This window comes from Stegodyphus dumicola, chromosome 7 (genome assembly GCF_044657685.1).
Source record: "Stegodyphus dumicola isolate Sdum_Otavi_A_Nest chromosome 7, ASM4465768v1".
Classification (NCBI taxonomy): Eukaryota; Metazoa; Arthropoda; class Arachnida; order Araneae; family Eresidae; genus Stegodyphus; species Stegodyphus dumicola.
In genome coordinates, this window is record NC_140774.1 from 96,705,127 (window position 1) to 96,721,669 (window position 16,543).

The following is a 16,543-nucleotide window of genomic DNA, read 5'->3' on the forward strand; positions in this document are numbered from 1 at the left end:
AGAGACATGATTTAGCAAGACAGAAAGAGACATGATTTAGCAAGACAGTGCAAGCAGCAAAAGAGGGTGCTCACAAAGCCCTGAGGTATTTATAGCTCGGAAATTCTTTGCTTGAGTTCTGGACAGTGATTGGGCAAGAGTTTTCACAATGCATATGACTGAAGATAAGTGATACAAACAGAAGGGGATGTATTTGAATTAAAATTAAGAAGTTAAACATCTACATCTGAATTTTGTCTTTCCTATTTTATATTTTACACACATGTATACATATATACATGCACACACATATATACACAAAATTAAAAATTACATAAAGTGAAATCTGTGACAGAAATCACCTTTTATAGACAATCACTTCTGAAAATAAGCAGTATTTCTCAGAACATAAATACACATCTCTAGCGACTATCACCTTTCTAAGATAAATATTTCCAAGATGGACTGTCTGTACACAGTAAAGGCAATAAATAATAAAAATACTTTATCATTTGTTCACAGTCATGCAAATGCAACAGTTCAAACATAGAAATTAAGAAAATTAAAATATATCAATGAATATTTAGTTTTCTATGACAAAATACAGCAAACTCTTTCAAAAATCACGAATCATTCCAGATGATTCTGGTCTTCTACAGGGTGGTCATTTTAAAAAGGCAATGTTGATATTATTTTTGTTATCTGAAACACTGGTCACTCTTTGTATTGGTTATCTTAGATGATCATCTTGAGAACTTATTGTGCACATTTCTCATTGAATAAGCTAAGTCCATTTAATATATCATTGAATAAGCTAAGTCCATTTAATATACCATTGAATAAGCTAAGTCCATTTAATAAATTTAATCCGCAAAATTATAAAACTTTTTTTTAATTGTATAGAGTATAAAATTACAGGAGCACCAAAAAAAAAGTTTCTAAATTTCTGGCAGCTAACCTGTGCAACAAATATACTACTAAAGATTAAACTGAACAATTCAATTCAATACAGTCTTGGTCATAATTGAATTTTCTAGTTGAATAACTGAATTTTCGATAACTGAATACAGTCATTGGCTATCTATGTGAGCTATTATTCCTAATTTTGATTGATAGTCTAACCGAAAGAGTTCAAGAAGCTTGTACTTCTCTTACCACTAACCTCTCAGAAGGAACTGTTTGAATAAAGGTAAGTTAGACTTTAAGTGTTATTACATTTGATGTTGGCAAACATTCATCTTCAATTTACAACAATTAATAAAATATTGAGTAATCAAATGATTCAGTATACATAAATTTTTAATTTTTCAAAGGCTGCAAGATTAAAAAAAAAAGAACTATAGCATAAAATACCTAAAAACCTTACCATTAATACTCCAAGTGACCACCAATCAGCAGCTGTTGTATGGCCTTTGCGATTAATAACTTCTGGAGCCATGTACTCTACAGTTCCACAGAAAGAAAACGCTTTCTCATCATTTAAGGATTCTTTACATAAGCCAAAATCAGTAAGGCATATATGGCCATCTTCTCCTAAAAGAATACTAAAAAGGATGGTATTCGTAAAACTTATGAAACATAAGAACAGGAAAAAGAAATTTTATAACTTAAAAAACTTCAAAGCATACTTCTCAGGCTTTAAATCTCTATATATTATTCCAACATCATGTAAATGCTCAATAGCTAAAACTAATTCTGCTAGATAAAACTTGACATCTTCTTCTGTAAACATAACCTATAAATATAAAAGCTTGAATGAAATATATAGTTACTTAAAACTAGAAGAAGCATTTTTGGCAACATTCATATAATTAAAAATTTTGTATTAAACTATCAGATAATACACACATACATCAGAAGAAAAATCTTAAACTAGAGAATATAGTTTTAACAGATTTTTCAAACAAGATTATGATTAAGACACAATAACACGGCGAATAAATACTAATTCAGAAGTCAAACAACAAAAATCAGCGTTATATTTACAAAACTTTCACAGTTTCACACAGTTTCACACTGTGAAAGTTTTCTAAATATAACGCTGATTTTTGTTGTTTGACTTCTGAATTAAGATTATAATTGCAAATCGCTTGAAAAAATCTGATGAATTTTTTAAATAGGGTATTTTAGGCATAAAAAGATAAAAGTTCCTTTTTACATAAAAAATACTGAATATTTATGTACTGAAGCAGTTATAAACACAAGAGTTTTATAAATTAAAGGGAAAATTATGTGTTTTCAATATTATGCCAAAAACTCTTAATGAATTGTGAATGATACTTTTGGCAGTATAAATAAAAAAACTGACACTGTAAGATAATATTATTATACAACAGTATGAAAAGACAGTTTTAGAAAATAAATGGCCTGTAATGCTGAAAGTAATTATTAACTTAAAACTGGAAACAGACTTTTTGGTGAGACTGAACAGACTTTGTGAAGGCTTGATAAGAAAAGTAAAATCCAATATCATAAAATTGAAAAAAAAAAAAAAAAAAAAAATGTTTAATATTGTTTTAATAGATATTTGTTATGTTTATATAGTGTGCTTACTTCTTATGGCCCATAAATATGTATTAATGCATTTCAAGTGAAAATTAAAAACAAAATTTAAAATAGCCATTTAGAAGGTGTTCTGTTTGAAAACACTACAATAAAAAACTTTTTCATATTTTCCCTTTAATCCATTCATTTACTTACTGATCAGTTAACCAATTCTTTATTTATTGTTAAGTGTATTTACAAAAGTAATATGAAAAGCTTGTAAAGTCAGTAGGTTTTCTGGTGCTGGAGATGTGAAAAATGTTCAATGCCATTTCCTGGGACTCGAACCCTGAACCTCTACACAGCGAAGGAATGCAAAAAAAAAGTGAAAAAAATCCTTATGACCTTTCCAGAAAAATCTGCCAATGTTATATAATTCGTTTAATATAACAGCTTGCTCCTTGTTCGTTGAAAAATTTTTTTCAATTAATATCTACTTTGCTTTTAAAACAGATAAACTCTCAATCCTCTTAACTTACTATTTAAAATGTCATTACTCTAATTTTCAATTACAAATTCATAAACAGAATTAAATTAAAAAATTCTATACTTTGAATAAGGGAAAAATATACATACTTCTTTACTTAACCTTGTAAATAAATCTCCCCCTTTTAAGTAATCAAGAATCAAATATAACTTTCCCTCAGTCTGAAATGCTGAAATAAGTATTCAAAATGAATGAAGTACTGGAATAAGTACTGGAGATATATTTTGCATATACAAAACATTTAATACTATATGCTATACATAATTACACAGTATCACAAGATGTAATTTTATATGATAAGGATATGCAATTCAGTTTGAATGTGGAGCTTTATTTCTAATTCACGTTGTTTTAAAGCTGGGAATCGTAAATTGCTATTTCTATGAAAACAGATAAATAATGAAGTAGTAGGTCTTTGCACAGAAGGGGGGGCAGAAACAATTTGTCAGAAATGGTTTTGATTTGGTGTCTGCACAAAGGAAGTCTTGAGGGACCCCGCATTTCAAATGAGCTTGAAAATTCACGATGATGTATGGCTTCAAGGACTTGCATAACTATCCAATATTTTTCCAAAATTAAATAAATTGAACTCAGGATTACTGAACAGTAGCACAACTGCTTTCAAAGCATCTGACAAAATTGATTCTGTAATCAATATGCTCAAAAAGTTAGATTTCTGGGAATCATTCATTAAAAAAAAGAGAGAGACCAAAATATTTAAGTCATTTTACAGTTACAATACGAACTGCGCGAAATTTAATTGAAGACCCCCTTCTTAGTGCCAGCTGCCCCACAATGAACCATAGCAAGCTTTTCCACCACCACCTTATCTATATGAAGGCTGAAACAAAAAAAAAAAAAAAAAAAAAAAAAACCACGAACTGAGAGACTTTGCTTTTCCTCACAAGAAGATGGGTACTACAAAAAGTCTTTTATCCTTATTTTTGGGATATTTCATTGAGACTACAACCCTCTATTTTCTTTTATCAGATGTTTTAAATATTGTGCCTACAGTACAAATATTATATTAAAAATAGAATTTCTTTTACAATCATATTATAGTTTTATAATGCTTATTAATGAGCCAAATCTTGTTTACTCTCCAGAGGAATTCAAAAAACTCCAAGTAGTAGATTTTTAGCTGCTGATATATAGTCAAAAGTCGTTAATCCGGACTCGTCGGGACTTCGGCAATTCCGGATTATCGATTTTTCCGGATTATAGATCATCAGTTTAAATCTCGTAAGATGGCATGCAGAAATTCTAAAATTAAAAATACGAAACCGTAATTTATGAAATAAAGAACAATTATGATCTAAAGGGTATCAAAATTTACAAAAAAAAAAAAAAAAAAAAAAAACTTAATATTTATTTGTTTACTTTATTAAACATTTCTTTCAATGTAAGTTGCTTAAGTTGCTTCGTTTTATTTGATAATACTTTCTCCTTAATTCTATAAACAGACATAATTTCTCGTTCAGTTACAAAGTTCCGCTGTTCAAGTCCTGTTAATTGCTGTCCCGAGAATACCGACTAACTAGTCAATCGAAATTTTTACGTTTTCACTAACCTCTCTGTCACATTCTTCATGTCTTTATCCATTTTTTGGAGCAATTTCACTTTTTATTTGTTGGACATCGAAACATACTTTCGTTTTGTAGATCCTTTGGAAGTTCCAGCATCGGAAATTCTATTTGACATAATCGAAATTTCAAGTTTACTTTTATAAAATTGCTCTTACAGTCTGCAAAAAATAATAAGCGGGATCCAATTCGAAGATTAAGGAACAACGCAATCATTAACATTAACTGAAATAGATAATTAGATAATTTTAGCTTACACCGTCCGTTATACATTAAACGCGCAGGCGAAAACATATTCTGCACTTGCGCACACGCATATGCGCAGTAGTCAAGGTCTTATGCGTGCGCGTAAAACGTCTGTGCGCAGAAAGTTTTTAGCTTTGAGGTCCGGATTATAGATCATTCCGGATTATGGGTGTCCGAATTAACGACTTTTGACTGTATAACAATACAAAACATATATACAAATTTACCATTTTAGGTAAGTAGTTCTAATTTAGTTTTAAAAATTGTTAGTTTTTTAAGCAGTTATTAGGTTTGTTAAGCAGTTCTAAATTCACACCGATATTATTGTAATGTATGTATGCCTTATTAAGCTTTCCATTTTTAATCATCAAAGTTATTTTAAAGTTATTTAATTTTCTTAAAAATTCCCTATTTTAATATTAGAAACATTTAAATATTTATTCTGTTTTCCAATTAACATAACCATACTTTATTATTTTTTTACTTTGACATATATTTGATTTATAATACACATTTAATTAATAATAGATGATAATATGAGCATCTGCAGCATTTTCATAACTCGTAAAAAAATTTCGAACTCCCCCTATATCCATATCTTGGAATTTCAAATTCCTCCTCATCCATTTTTTTTCATATATATTTTTATTATATTCGAGTTTTCATGTGTCTAAAATTTGTATATTGTTGTATTGTATTTATGTCAACTTAAATTTAAATGATAATTTTCATAAACTTTTGCATCATAATTCCAGTTAACAGAAGATGTTTCTAACAACTTGGTACAAACTAATCTTCAATATGAAGCTTATTTTACAATCTAGTTTCAGGTTTAATTATTTGTAAAGAAAGATGGTTGCCAAAGCACACTTATATCTCTAACTATTGTAATTCATAATATATGTTCATGTGATTTATAATATACCTCATTTATAATTTTTGGCAGTATTGGAATTAACAGCAGATACTCCTAATGCTATACATTTAGGCTACAATTATTTAAATTGCCATTTCTTTCTTCACTGATGCTTTTATGTTGTAGTCCTAATATTTCATAATGGCATAATGATAAGTTATTTACCAAACATGTAAATCTACAATTCAGCATACTTTTGTGTTTACGAATACAGTATCTTCTCTTTTCTTTATTATATTTTTCAACACATAGCATCTGATTGACCTAAATTCAAGAGGTCTTATGGCTAGGAGGTAAAGTTGCTAAGCAATAGCAGCTTGACCAGAATTTCAGACCTCAGCAATACCCCCCAGCTCTTTCTCTGTACATATTTAATATGGAAAAAATGCATCTTAAAAACTTCAGTTTATGAAGTAAAAATACTTTTTTAATTTAATCTTTAAAAATACAACAAAGTTTTGTTCATTGATAATTTTCAATTAGCTTCAGTTCACCTTTACCCTAGCGCATCTCTTTACAAACCCCATTAATATGAAAATAAAAAGCAAAGAAATAAACTCAATTTCTATGATTGATACCTTGGTGCAAATTATATGTACGTTTTCCCAAAAACATATGAGACTTTATACGGATATCAATAAATTATGGATTGTTTCTCCATCTAATTTGCTTAACATGTTTATTCCAGAATTTTACTGAAAGTACTAAGTACTAGTATCCTTTAGTATGTTTATTCTGGAAATCATTCGCAAGCCAGTTTACTATATTAAATTTTCCAGTCTAGTTTAGACACCATGACTGTTATTATCAAAGAAAGATATTAAATCAATAATAGCAAATAACAGATATAATTTATAAGAAATATAATTTGTATGCTTTATATTTATCTAATTTATAATATTATAACAACATTGATTCTAGTATTCTAATTAATGAAATGTGTTTCTTATGCTAATATATGTGTTTACTAATACCTTTTATTTTCTCCATAAGCTCTTGCATTTATCACAATTATTTAAGTAAATAGCCTGCTTATTGGATATTCTTTGTTCTTGTGATTATGTACTCCTATTCCTCTATTTTTCTTTTCCTGTTGGCTGCTTTCGGCTTCAAAGAGTAAAACTAGATAGGAACGCACATCTTTTTGAAAGAGAGGGGTCTTCTTCAGAATGAGATGGTTAAATTCCCCGGCAGACAAAGGGGAAAACCTTTATTCACACAGTTAGGTTATCCCGATTTTACAAATTTTTCTTGGAAAAATTAGCTTCAGTTTATAAATGAAGTCAAATGGAGCATAAGAACCATTTAACCGCTTGCCTGATTATCCCAAGTTATCTCGGGTTCGTATATATTGCAGTTAATTATTATCCCGAGAAAATTCGGGCGAAGCAGAATTTGTTAGTACAATTTCTCTTATCACGGTTTTACTCGGTCTGGAGGAAATGAAAGGAAATATTTAGCTTTGATTGGCAGTTTGCCAAATTTTGTTGGTTGTGCGTTTTTTTTAGAGAGACTGATCGTGTGTTTCCCTATTGTATAGTATACGTTGGCTTGTGGATTAGTAATGTATAAAGAAGGATGCACGCGTTGGAAAAAAATAAAATAATAGCGATGATGGAAGATAACGAAAGCGATGATTTTTCAGATGGTGATTATGAAAAGGTGGGGGAAAAAATCAAAAAAAATCAAATCCAACGAGACAGTGTACTCTGTGCTCCCGTGAAAGAGATTCCAGCGGTAAGCCAGTAAGAAAAGAGACCAGATACCAGTGTAGAAAGTCAGGTATCACTCTGTGTTGTTCCTTGTTTCAAAAACTATCATACAAAGATTAATATTTAACTTTTTTTCGTTTGCCCGAGATAACTTGGGATAGTAAACTAATATTAAAAATAAATGCTTTTACACTTTCAAAAAATTAAATATTCAACTTAAAACCTACATATTTTGATTTGTTTCGTTTTGTTGTATTTAATAATAAAATAAAAAAATGTGATGATTTCTTGCAATTTTTTTAAAAAAAAATATGTAAGGGAAGCAGTTAACCCCCCCCCAAGAGTCATTGAAACATTATTTGAAAACAATATGAGAAGGACAATTGAATTACAGATCCTACTGATGAAAATTCCTTTTTAAACACCCACAAAATTAACATTCTGTGAAAACAACTTATACTTTTCTGACTTTATTTACTGCAGTTTATTAATTTTATGGTATTAATAGAAAAGCACTGCAAGATATTTTGCAAGAATACTGAAGAAATGTTAGGGGGTTATATGTTCTTAAAAAGGAGGTTAAGGATACTTTATAAAGATACTTATCTCATTAAGGGGTAAATGAAAGAAAAAAGTTTCGGAACTGCTAATAAACACAGCGCAAAAAAAAAAAAAAAAAAAAAAAAAAAAAAAAAAAAAAAAAAAAAAATGGGACAGTTTATCTCCCATTCTACTGGGTGGATTGACAAAATTCAAATTGTGTTTTTCAAGTCTCAAAAGTGCGACTTAGGATATATTATATTTATATATAGCATCATTCTAACATAGGTATTTTGACACAAAATCGGACTTATTCTGAAATAGCATACCAATTTTTTTATATATTTCGATTCTATTACTCAAATTATGGCTAAATATTAAATTTCGTAAAATTGGGTGCAAAATTTACAGAGAAATTCAAAAATTGATCTTTGCCCTTTTTTTACAGTTTGTGCGCAGAATAGTTCTTAATATATGGCAACCTATTTTCCTTTCCTGTTTTACATTGTGCGTGAGTGGGAAAACGTCATATTGTTCATTCTTTCAAATAATTTTTTTATATTATATTTTTAATTATAATTATTATTTTTTTTTTCTTTTTTGAATTTTATTTTTATTGTTTAAGTTGCATAGTTTCTTTCAAATAGCTGTTTAAAAAATTTCTATTTATTCATTCGAAATGTGTAGTTTAAATAAAAGGTGCATCTTTTATTTTTTTTTTTTTCCCAAATACTTCTCTTTATACTATATATTTTAGACATAGTTATTATTATTATTTTAGGTAATTTTTAAATTTTTTTACTTTTACTTTAATTGTTTGTGTTGTATTGCCTCTTTAGATAATTGTTTTAAAATATTCTATTTATTCCTTCAAACTGCACATTTTAAATATATTTATTAATATAAATTTTCCAGAATTTTATTTTATTTATTTGAATTGCGTTTCTTTTGGAAGAATACTTTGTGACCCATACTACGATGCATTTGAAAACTGTATATATTAAAAGAGACAATACAGTAAAGCACAGTTAACATATCTTTCAATGTTCCGCTCAAAAAAGATATATAAATAAAGAGAGATGTAGATCCGACATTTTAACTTAGGATAACTTGCATTACATTGCTTTAAACAGTTTTATCATTGTACCCATTGCTTTACACAATTTTATCATCCTATATTTAGTTTCTTAAAATGTTATTCATATTTTGGTCAAATAATTTATTTTTAAAATTACAATAATCAAATATCATAAAATTAAAAAATTTTAAATTTTATGCAAAAATTTATTTTTTCTTCTTAATGGCTTCCTTTTTTTCTTCAGGAATTCTGCAAGTATATTAAAAAGCATCCAACTTTTTTAAACATCTTGGTATTTCTGACATTAATTTTAAATAAAATTATTGCCTTTCATTTCATAAGGGCTCCAAAACAGGCGAGCGGTAAAGTCGCTGAAAACTGGTAGTTTGCTCTGGGGTTCGAATCCCAGTGAACAGGCTGGTTGCACAGGCATTTTTGTGGTTTTTCTCATGTGTATACGAGCTGGTTTCCCTTAGAAAGTTCTTCACGAAGGCATCCCTTCTTTTAGGCAGATAACCCTGTTCTGCCGTAACTTAACAATTCAAGTCAATCCATTTCATCAATATTTGGTCAGAGCTTTTATCAGTCTTTAGAGGCTAGGCATTTTGAAGGCATGAGATGAAAGGAAAGATTGGTTTCATCAAGAGGGAAAATGTCTTTAGATGATATCCATATACGTCATTGGATAAATTACTGGATCTTCAAATAATTTGACTGAGAAATCATGGGATGCTTGTTTATGATATGATATGATGTTCTGTGAAGTAAATTAAATTTATACAACCATATAGTCGAAAACCAGTTTCTCTTTCAACACCCAACTTCCTTGAAGTAGATTCCCCTTCAAATTCTTGCTTTATCCCCCCTAATTTCCTTCTTGCATTCTACATTTGTTTTCAGTGCTGACACAAGAAAATTAAGATTTTTTACATTGTTACACTTCCATAAATTTTGCATCCTTGTCAAATTTTTTTTAAAATATCAGTTGCATCAAATGTGTTTGAGATGAAGACAGTTTTTCATTTTCTAGACATTTTAACAATAAATAAAGTTTAAAGCAAAGTCCAAAGGATAAATATTTGAATTAAAAGATTTTTGTTGAATGAGGAAGACTAGCAGCACGTATCCTGTATCACCAAGTGACCCGATTCTTATATCCGATGGAATTAATCTAAATTACATTTTTTAAGCCTAGGAACTTCTATATTAAAGAACATGTTTTTTATATAATCTACAACACAAGAGAAAATTACTACTTAAAAAGAGGATTAGAGTAAAAATTTATATTTTTTCACAGCTGAGACATGACCCAAACTGTCAATGCCCCATTTGCTTAAAAACTCTGTGAAAATAAACATCAAACAAACTTTCTCAATTTTAGACAATTCAACTTAAATGAAGTTAAAGTAAAGTAGCAGCTGATAACACAGTGAAGGTAAAAATGTACTCTTACAAATATTTTTTTAAAATGTCAGAAAGAAAGAAATTAAAAAAAAAATAAGAAAAATTTGAATAATATCATCTATAATTTTAAAAAATAGTTTTTCATATAGTATTAATAAATATTATGCATCATTAAGGGAAAAAAATTATTAATTCTTCGTAAACATTTATTTGAAATTTCAGGTTAAAAATAGCTGTAACAAAATTCCATAAACCACATTTGGCATTATTCTCGCTTAAAAAAAAGATGCCAAATTTCAAAACGCATCAATATGTAAATTCGTATACATCTTACAAAATTTTTAAAAAAACACTCTAATTTTTGCAGTTACGCTTAGAAATACTCCTACTTTAAGATGATGGTAAAGATGTTATAGGTAATAATTCAAACCTTTTTTGAAAAATTTACGAAAATTATTTAAAAATACAAATTTTTAAAATAAATCATAAAAATGGGTGAATTTTATTTGGAATGAACCTAAATTTTGAAATGTGAAAGGAAGAATCAAAAAAGTTTAATAAATAAAAGAGATATTAATAAATATATACCAAATTCAATTAACATCGAGGAGCTAAAATTGTGAGAGCTAATTTTTTAAAAACTACATTGTGCAATTTTTACAAAACTTGGCAGTCTGGCATAAATTGAGTCGTAGAATCAAAATATGGAAGAAAATTGTATGTCACTTTAGAAAAAGTCCGATTTTGTGTCAAAATATGTATATTAGAATAATGCTGTATAAAAATCTAATATATACTCTTTTTCAAAAAAAATCACTAAGAAGATGATGCGAAGAGCAAGCACTAAGAAGCACTAAGAAGAACTTTTGTGATCATGACGAAATTTGGTATGCAAAAACATCTTGGTCGAACATGCAAATGATAAAAGTCCCAAGGCAAATGAACAGGAATTGCCATTACAACGTGCATTTCTAGTGCACAATTCGCAAAGTATAAAACTAGTAACAGAGGCGGAAAATTTATCTTCTTTTGTTGCTGCTATTGTAATTCCGTAAAGAAGCAACTAAGGATGCCATTACAACAGTATCAAAGACCTTACATACAACTAAATGACTTCGAACATGGTTGCATGAAGCTGGATGGTCATACACAGCAATAGGCTGCCACCTGCAACGTACAGACACTGCTGAGCAAAGATGTTTGTAGTGTATAGCCTAAGTTGCACTTTCGAGACATAAAAAATGCAATTGGAATTTCGTCAATCGGCCCGATTGAACAGGAGATATAGAACTGCCCCCCCCCTTTTTTAACGCAGTGTACACCATCCGACATAAAAGAATTCTACAAAAAAATTATCAAGGATATAAATACATGCATATGTATGTATACATATGCACATACATATTGCACACACACCCTTAGCAGGACTTAGTTCATATACTATATAAAATACACTCTTTTGCAAAAAAAAAAAAAAAAAAAATCAAGCACCGTAAAGGAAGTGGTTGTTTTTGATGAAATTGAATATGCGTATAGCTCACACACAGATAATAAAATCATTAAAATATCAAGGTCATAGTACCTGTCCATGGCTCACAATCACCCATTAAGTGTTCAAATCAGCAGTCGGTCGAATTCATCGAGGCAAGGAGGGTAGAGGTTCCTAATGTCATCCTGTGACACATTCTGCCAGACATTCATCAGTTGCCACTCTAGATCTGTGATATTTTGTGGTGCCTGAATTTAGTGGCCTACCATGCCCCCAGACATGCTTGATTGGTGAAAGGTCTGGTGACCTTGCTGGCCAAGGAAGAGTATCAACAGCACGGAGACAGTCTAGAGGTATGTAACCTGGCATTATTTTGTTGGGAAATGGCCCCATGATGACGTGCCATGAAGGGTAATGCAAACGGCCACAGGATAGTATCAACATATCGTTGAGCTGTTAAAGATGTACGAAGGATGACTAAAGATGACCTGGTGTCATAAGAAATAGCACCCCACACCATCACACCAGGAGTTATGGCTGTATGTCTTTGTAAAACAAAGGCTGATTGGAAGCGCTGGCCCTGTCCTCTCCAGATACGAACACAGTGGTCATCTAATTCAAGAGTGAAGCGGAATTCATCGCTGAACACTATACGATGCCAGTCCGATGGCAGCCATGATTATCGGCTGCGACAGCACTCCAGACAACTCCATCGATGTTGTGGGGTCAAAGGCCAATGTCTTAAAGGCTTCTGTGAGCGTAAACCCACCTCACAACAAGCGCTGTGAGATGGTGGACGGTACCACGGGAGGTATAGGCGTGGCTGTAGTACGTTGAATAGTCGACAATAATTCTGTTGGGGCATTCAGGCTTGGCAAACAATCATCTTATCTCGTCTTGCATTTGTGATCTTTGGCCTTCCACAGCCTTCATTTCACTCAGCAATTTCCTTGTAGCAACCATTGCTGCCAACATCTTTTCACAGCAGTATCTGTACACTGCAGATGGCGGCCTATTGCTTGGTATGACCACCCAGGTTCCCGCATCCCTACAATGCAATCACATTTGTTGTTTAGTTGTCTGTAAGGTTTTTGATATCATCGTAATGGCACCTTTAGTTGCTTCTTTACAGAATTATAATGGCAGCAACCAAAAAAAAAAGATAAAATTTCCGCCTCTGTTTCTGGTTTTATACTTTGTGAATTGTGCACTAGAAATGCGCGCTATAATTGCAATTTCTGTTCATTTGCCTTGAACCTTTGTCATTTGCATGCTCGATCAAGATGTTTTTGCATACCAAATTTTATCACAATCGCAAAAGTCCTTCTTGGTGCTTGGTTTTTTTTTTTTTTTTTTTTTTTTTTTTGTATATTCTGTAGATAATTTGAAGATTTGAAGATAACTGCATTGATATGTAAGATGATATAATGAAGAAGTAAAACTTTCAGACATGGCTGTTAATTCACAATTTTATTCACCATTTCAGTTTTGTTCTTCATAAGCATAAACATGTTCCCATATCATCCTTATGGGTGTACTAAGCATTCCACAATTTTATACAGCTATTTATATCTTTAAATAATGGACAAAGCAGATGCTGGCACAGTCAGAGGAAGGCAGGAAAGTAAATGTGTATTTTAACAAAGAGATATTAATAGTGTCAGTTTCTTTGTTTAAATTTTGAACTGTGGCTAGGGGAAGGAATAACCATAATGCTACTCTAATGGTATGATGTGGATTAATTTTCAAATGATGTACTTTAGATTCATATACTAGCAGTTTTAAGACAGGCAGTGACATAGCCAGATTAAAATGAAGAATTAAAAGGACTATTGCTAAATTAAAGTAACAGTTTTCCTTTATATTATATATTAATTTTTAGTTACCAATAAACAACTAATATCTCTACAAGCAAGCATAGCTTCCTCATGGAATAATAAATAAATTTTTAATGCAAAATGAAATATGTGAATATTCATAGACACAGATCAATTAATGAAAAATCTATCATTAGATATCTGATATGCAAATGCTGATTACTAGGCTTCAATAAACAGTGGTTAGGAAAAGTATATTAAAAATGACTTGTATTCAGCATAAGTAAAAATTGATATTTTTTAAACTATATAAGCATTTTTTAAATCTCAGCTCAATTGCTTCAAAAATTCATATATATGTAAAACTATTGAGGTTCTTTATTTGTGTGGCATGAGCTTTCAATATACTCAATCTACATCTGTAATACTCCACTTTAAAACTGTCTGGCATAACAAAGATCTATTGACAGTACAATGTATTCCAATAATTAAATTATAAAAAATCAACTTACCATAATGTAATTTGACAATAAAAGGATGATGAACATCAACCAAAATGTCCCTTTCATATTTTGTTCGTATTCTGTCTCTCACTAAAATATAGCACACATCATAAAGCAAGCAGTAGGTTAAACATCATATCAATTGCAACTATAGAATTTATAGCACTATAGAGATAACAGGAGGAGGCAAGTTGCTTTTTATACAAACTATGTAAAATTAAAACTACACGAACCTTAATAATTTAACACAATTTAATTTCAAACTTCAACTATTAATTTATAGTGAAGTTATGGAAGGAAAAAGGTAGCTTGAGCAATAAAATCAAACAAATTTAACACAAGCAATTTGCTTCTAAATACAAATGCTTTGATAACACAAATTTAAATGTATTTTAATTTTATAAAACTTATTTAACAAATAAATTTAATAAATTTGAATATCATCAATTCTCTAGGAAAGTACTTTTGCTGCACCACCTATACACTGCCAATCTACAAGCACCTTTTGACAATGAAATGCATTTTTAACCTCAGCAGATCAATGAAGGAAGTTTAATTTCTAACATGTATTGATTGGCAATCAGATTCAAAATTATATCTGTGACTTCTCTCAGCTCTTATTTTAACACTCAGACATCTGTTATTAAAATTATATTTCCATTACATATTATTATACATTTTCCATGTGTAATTACTACGTGCAATTACATTCTATGAAAATTGGGATACTTGCAATTTTGGAGGGGGGAGGATATTAAGCCTGAAATATGTACATAACATCTACAGTATAAAGTCTTTAATCTGGACGTCCATAATCTAGAATGATCTATAATCCGGACCTCAAAGCTACAAACTTTCTGCGCATGCGTACTTGCAATTTTGGAGGGGGGAGGATATTAAGCCTGAAATATGTACATAACATCTACAGTATAAAGTCTTTAATCTGGACGTCCATAATCTAGAATGATCTATAATCCGGACCTCAAAGCTACAAACTTTCTGCGCATGCGTAAGTTTGTAGCTTTGAGGTCCGGATTATAGATCATTCTAGATTATGGACGTCCAGATTGCATGTGCAGAAAGTTTGTTATGCGCATAAAATGTTTACGCATGTGCGTTTAATGCATAACGAACAGTATAAGCTAGGCTAAAATTATCTAATTACCTATTTCAGTTAATGTTGCAAATTGCGTTGTTCCTTAATCTTCTAATTGGATCCGGCTGATTATTTTTTGCAGACTGTTAGAGCAATTTTATAAAAAGTAAGCTTGAACTTTCGATTATGTCAAAAAGAGTTTCCGATTCTGGAGCTGCCAAAGGATCTACAAAGCGAAAGCATGTTTCGATGTCCATCAAACAAAAAGTGGAATTGCTACAAAATATGGATAAAGGCACATCCTTTGTTTCTCTAACCATTCCGAAATCTGTTTATCAATTTCATGCTGCTCTGCGGGGGGGGGGGGGGGTCGTTTCTCTAACCATTCCGAAATCTGTTTATAATGGTCTCCAATATTACATCCATTAGCACATGAAGACTGCTTAAGATTACATGATGTATAACACATTTTTGCTTAGTGCTCTTTATAAAATGACATAGAAGTCTTATTAATGGCGTTGAATGTTAACGTAGCAGGAATAAATCAAACATATACATGAAATGATAAATGCCTAAAAATTCATTTTTAAAATGAAACAGGCTTTACAAGTGTCCCGTCTTAAGATGAAATACATCTTCCGTTTCACAAAGATGAAGAAATGATCATGAAATTTTTCTTCCAATTGTAAATGATTGAAGTAGCAAACTAATAGTAAAACAACAGTTATAAGTTTTCCAAATCATTAATTTACAAAGTAAATGTCAAAGAAAACAGCTACATCTATTCCAGAATTCTTAGTGAGAAAAAACTGCAGCCAGAAGTTTTGATTTTCACAGTGATTAATCTATAAATATAAATGGAAAACAAATGTTGACAAAAAGGTAAAATATTTTCCCACTTTTTTAAAAAAAAAGAAAAATACAAGATGAAATAATTTTCAGTTCAATTTATCTTTTCGAATCATTATTTTTCATAAAGAAAACAACCAAAAAATGCAAAATAAAATCAAAGTGCATGCAGTTATTTATCAAATAACATTTTAACAACTATTCATAAACATTATCCAGCATTCCAAATTATAATGCACTTGAACAATGAAATAAATGGAAAGATTTCGCTGAATTTTAATTTGATTAAATATTATTTTT

General features: G+C 30.3%; 1 protein-coding gene across 1 annotated transcript in view; it reads right to left on the reverse strand.

The window, feature by feature from the left end:
- LOC118201720 (ribosomal protein S6 kinase 2 alpha-like) overlaps positions 1-16,543 on the reverse strand; it is a 151,731-nt gene that overhangs the window by 117,822 nt on the left and 17,366 nt on the right. The window contains exons 5-8 of the mRNA XM_085820615.1: positions 14,308-14,388; positions 3,100-3,179; positions 1,608-1,714; positions 1,346-1,523 (exon numbers count right to left, since the gene is read on the reverse strand). Of these exons, the coding sequence (XP_085676741.1) occupies positions 1,346-1,523; positions 1,608-1,714; positions 3,100-3,179; positions 14,308-14,388 (446 nt within the window). The remainder of the gene's footprint in view (positions 1-1,345; positions 1,524-1,607; positions 1,715-3,099; positions 3,180-14,307; positions 14,389-16,543) is intronic.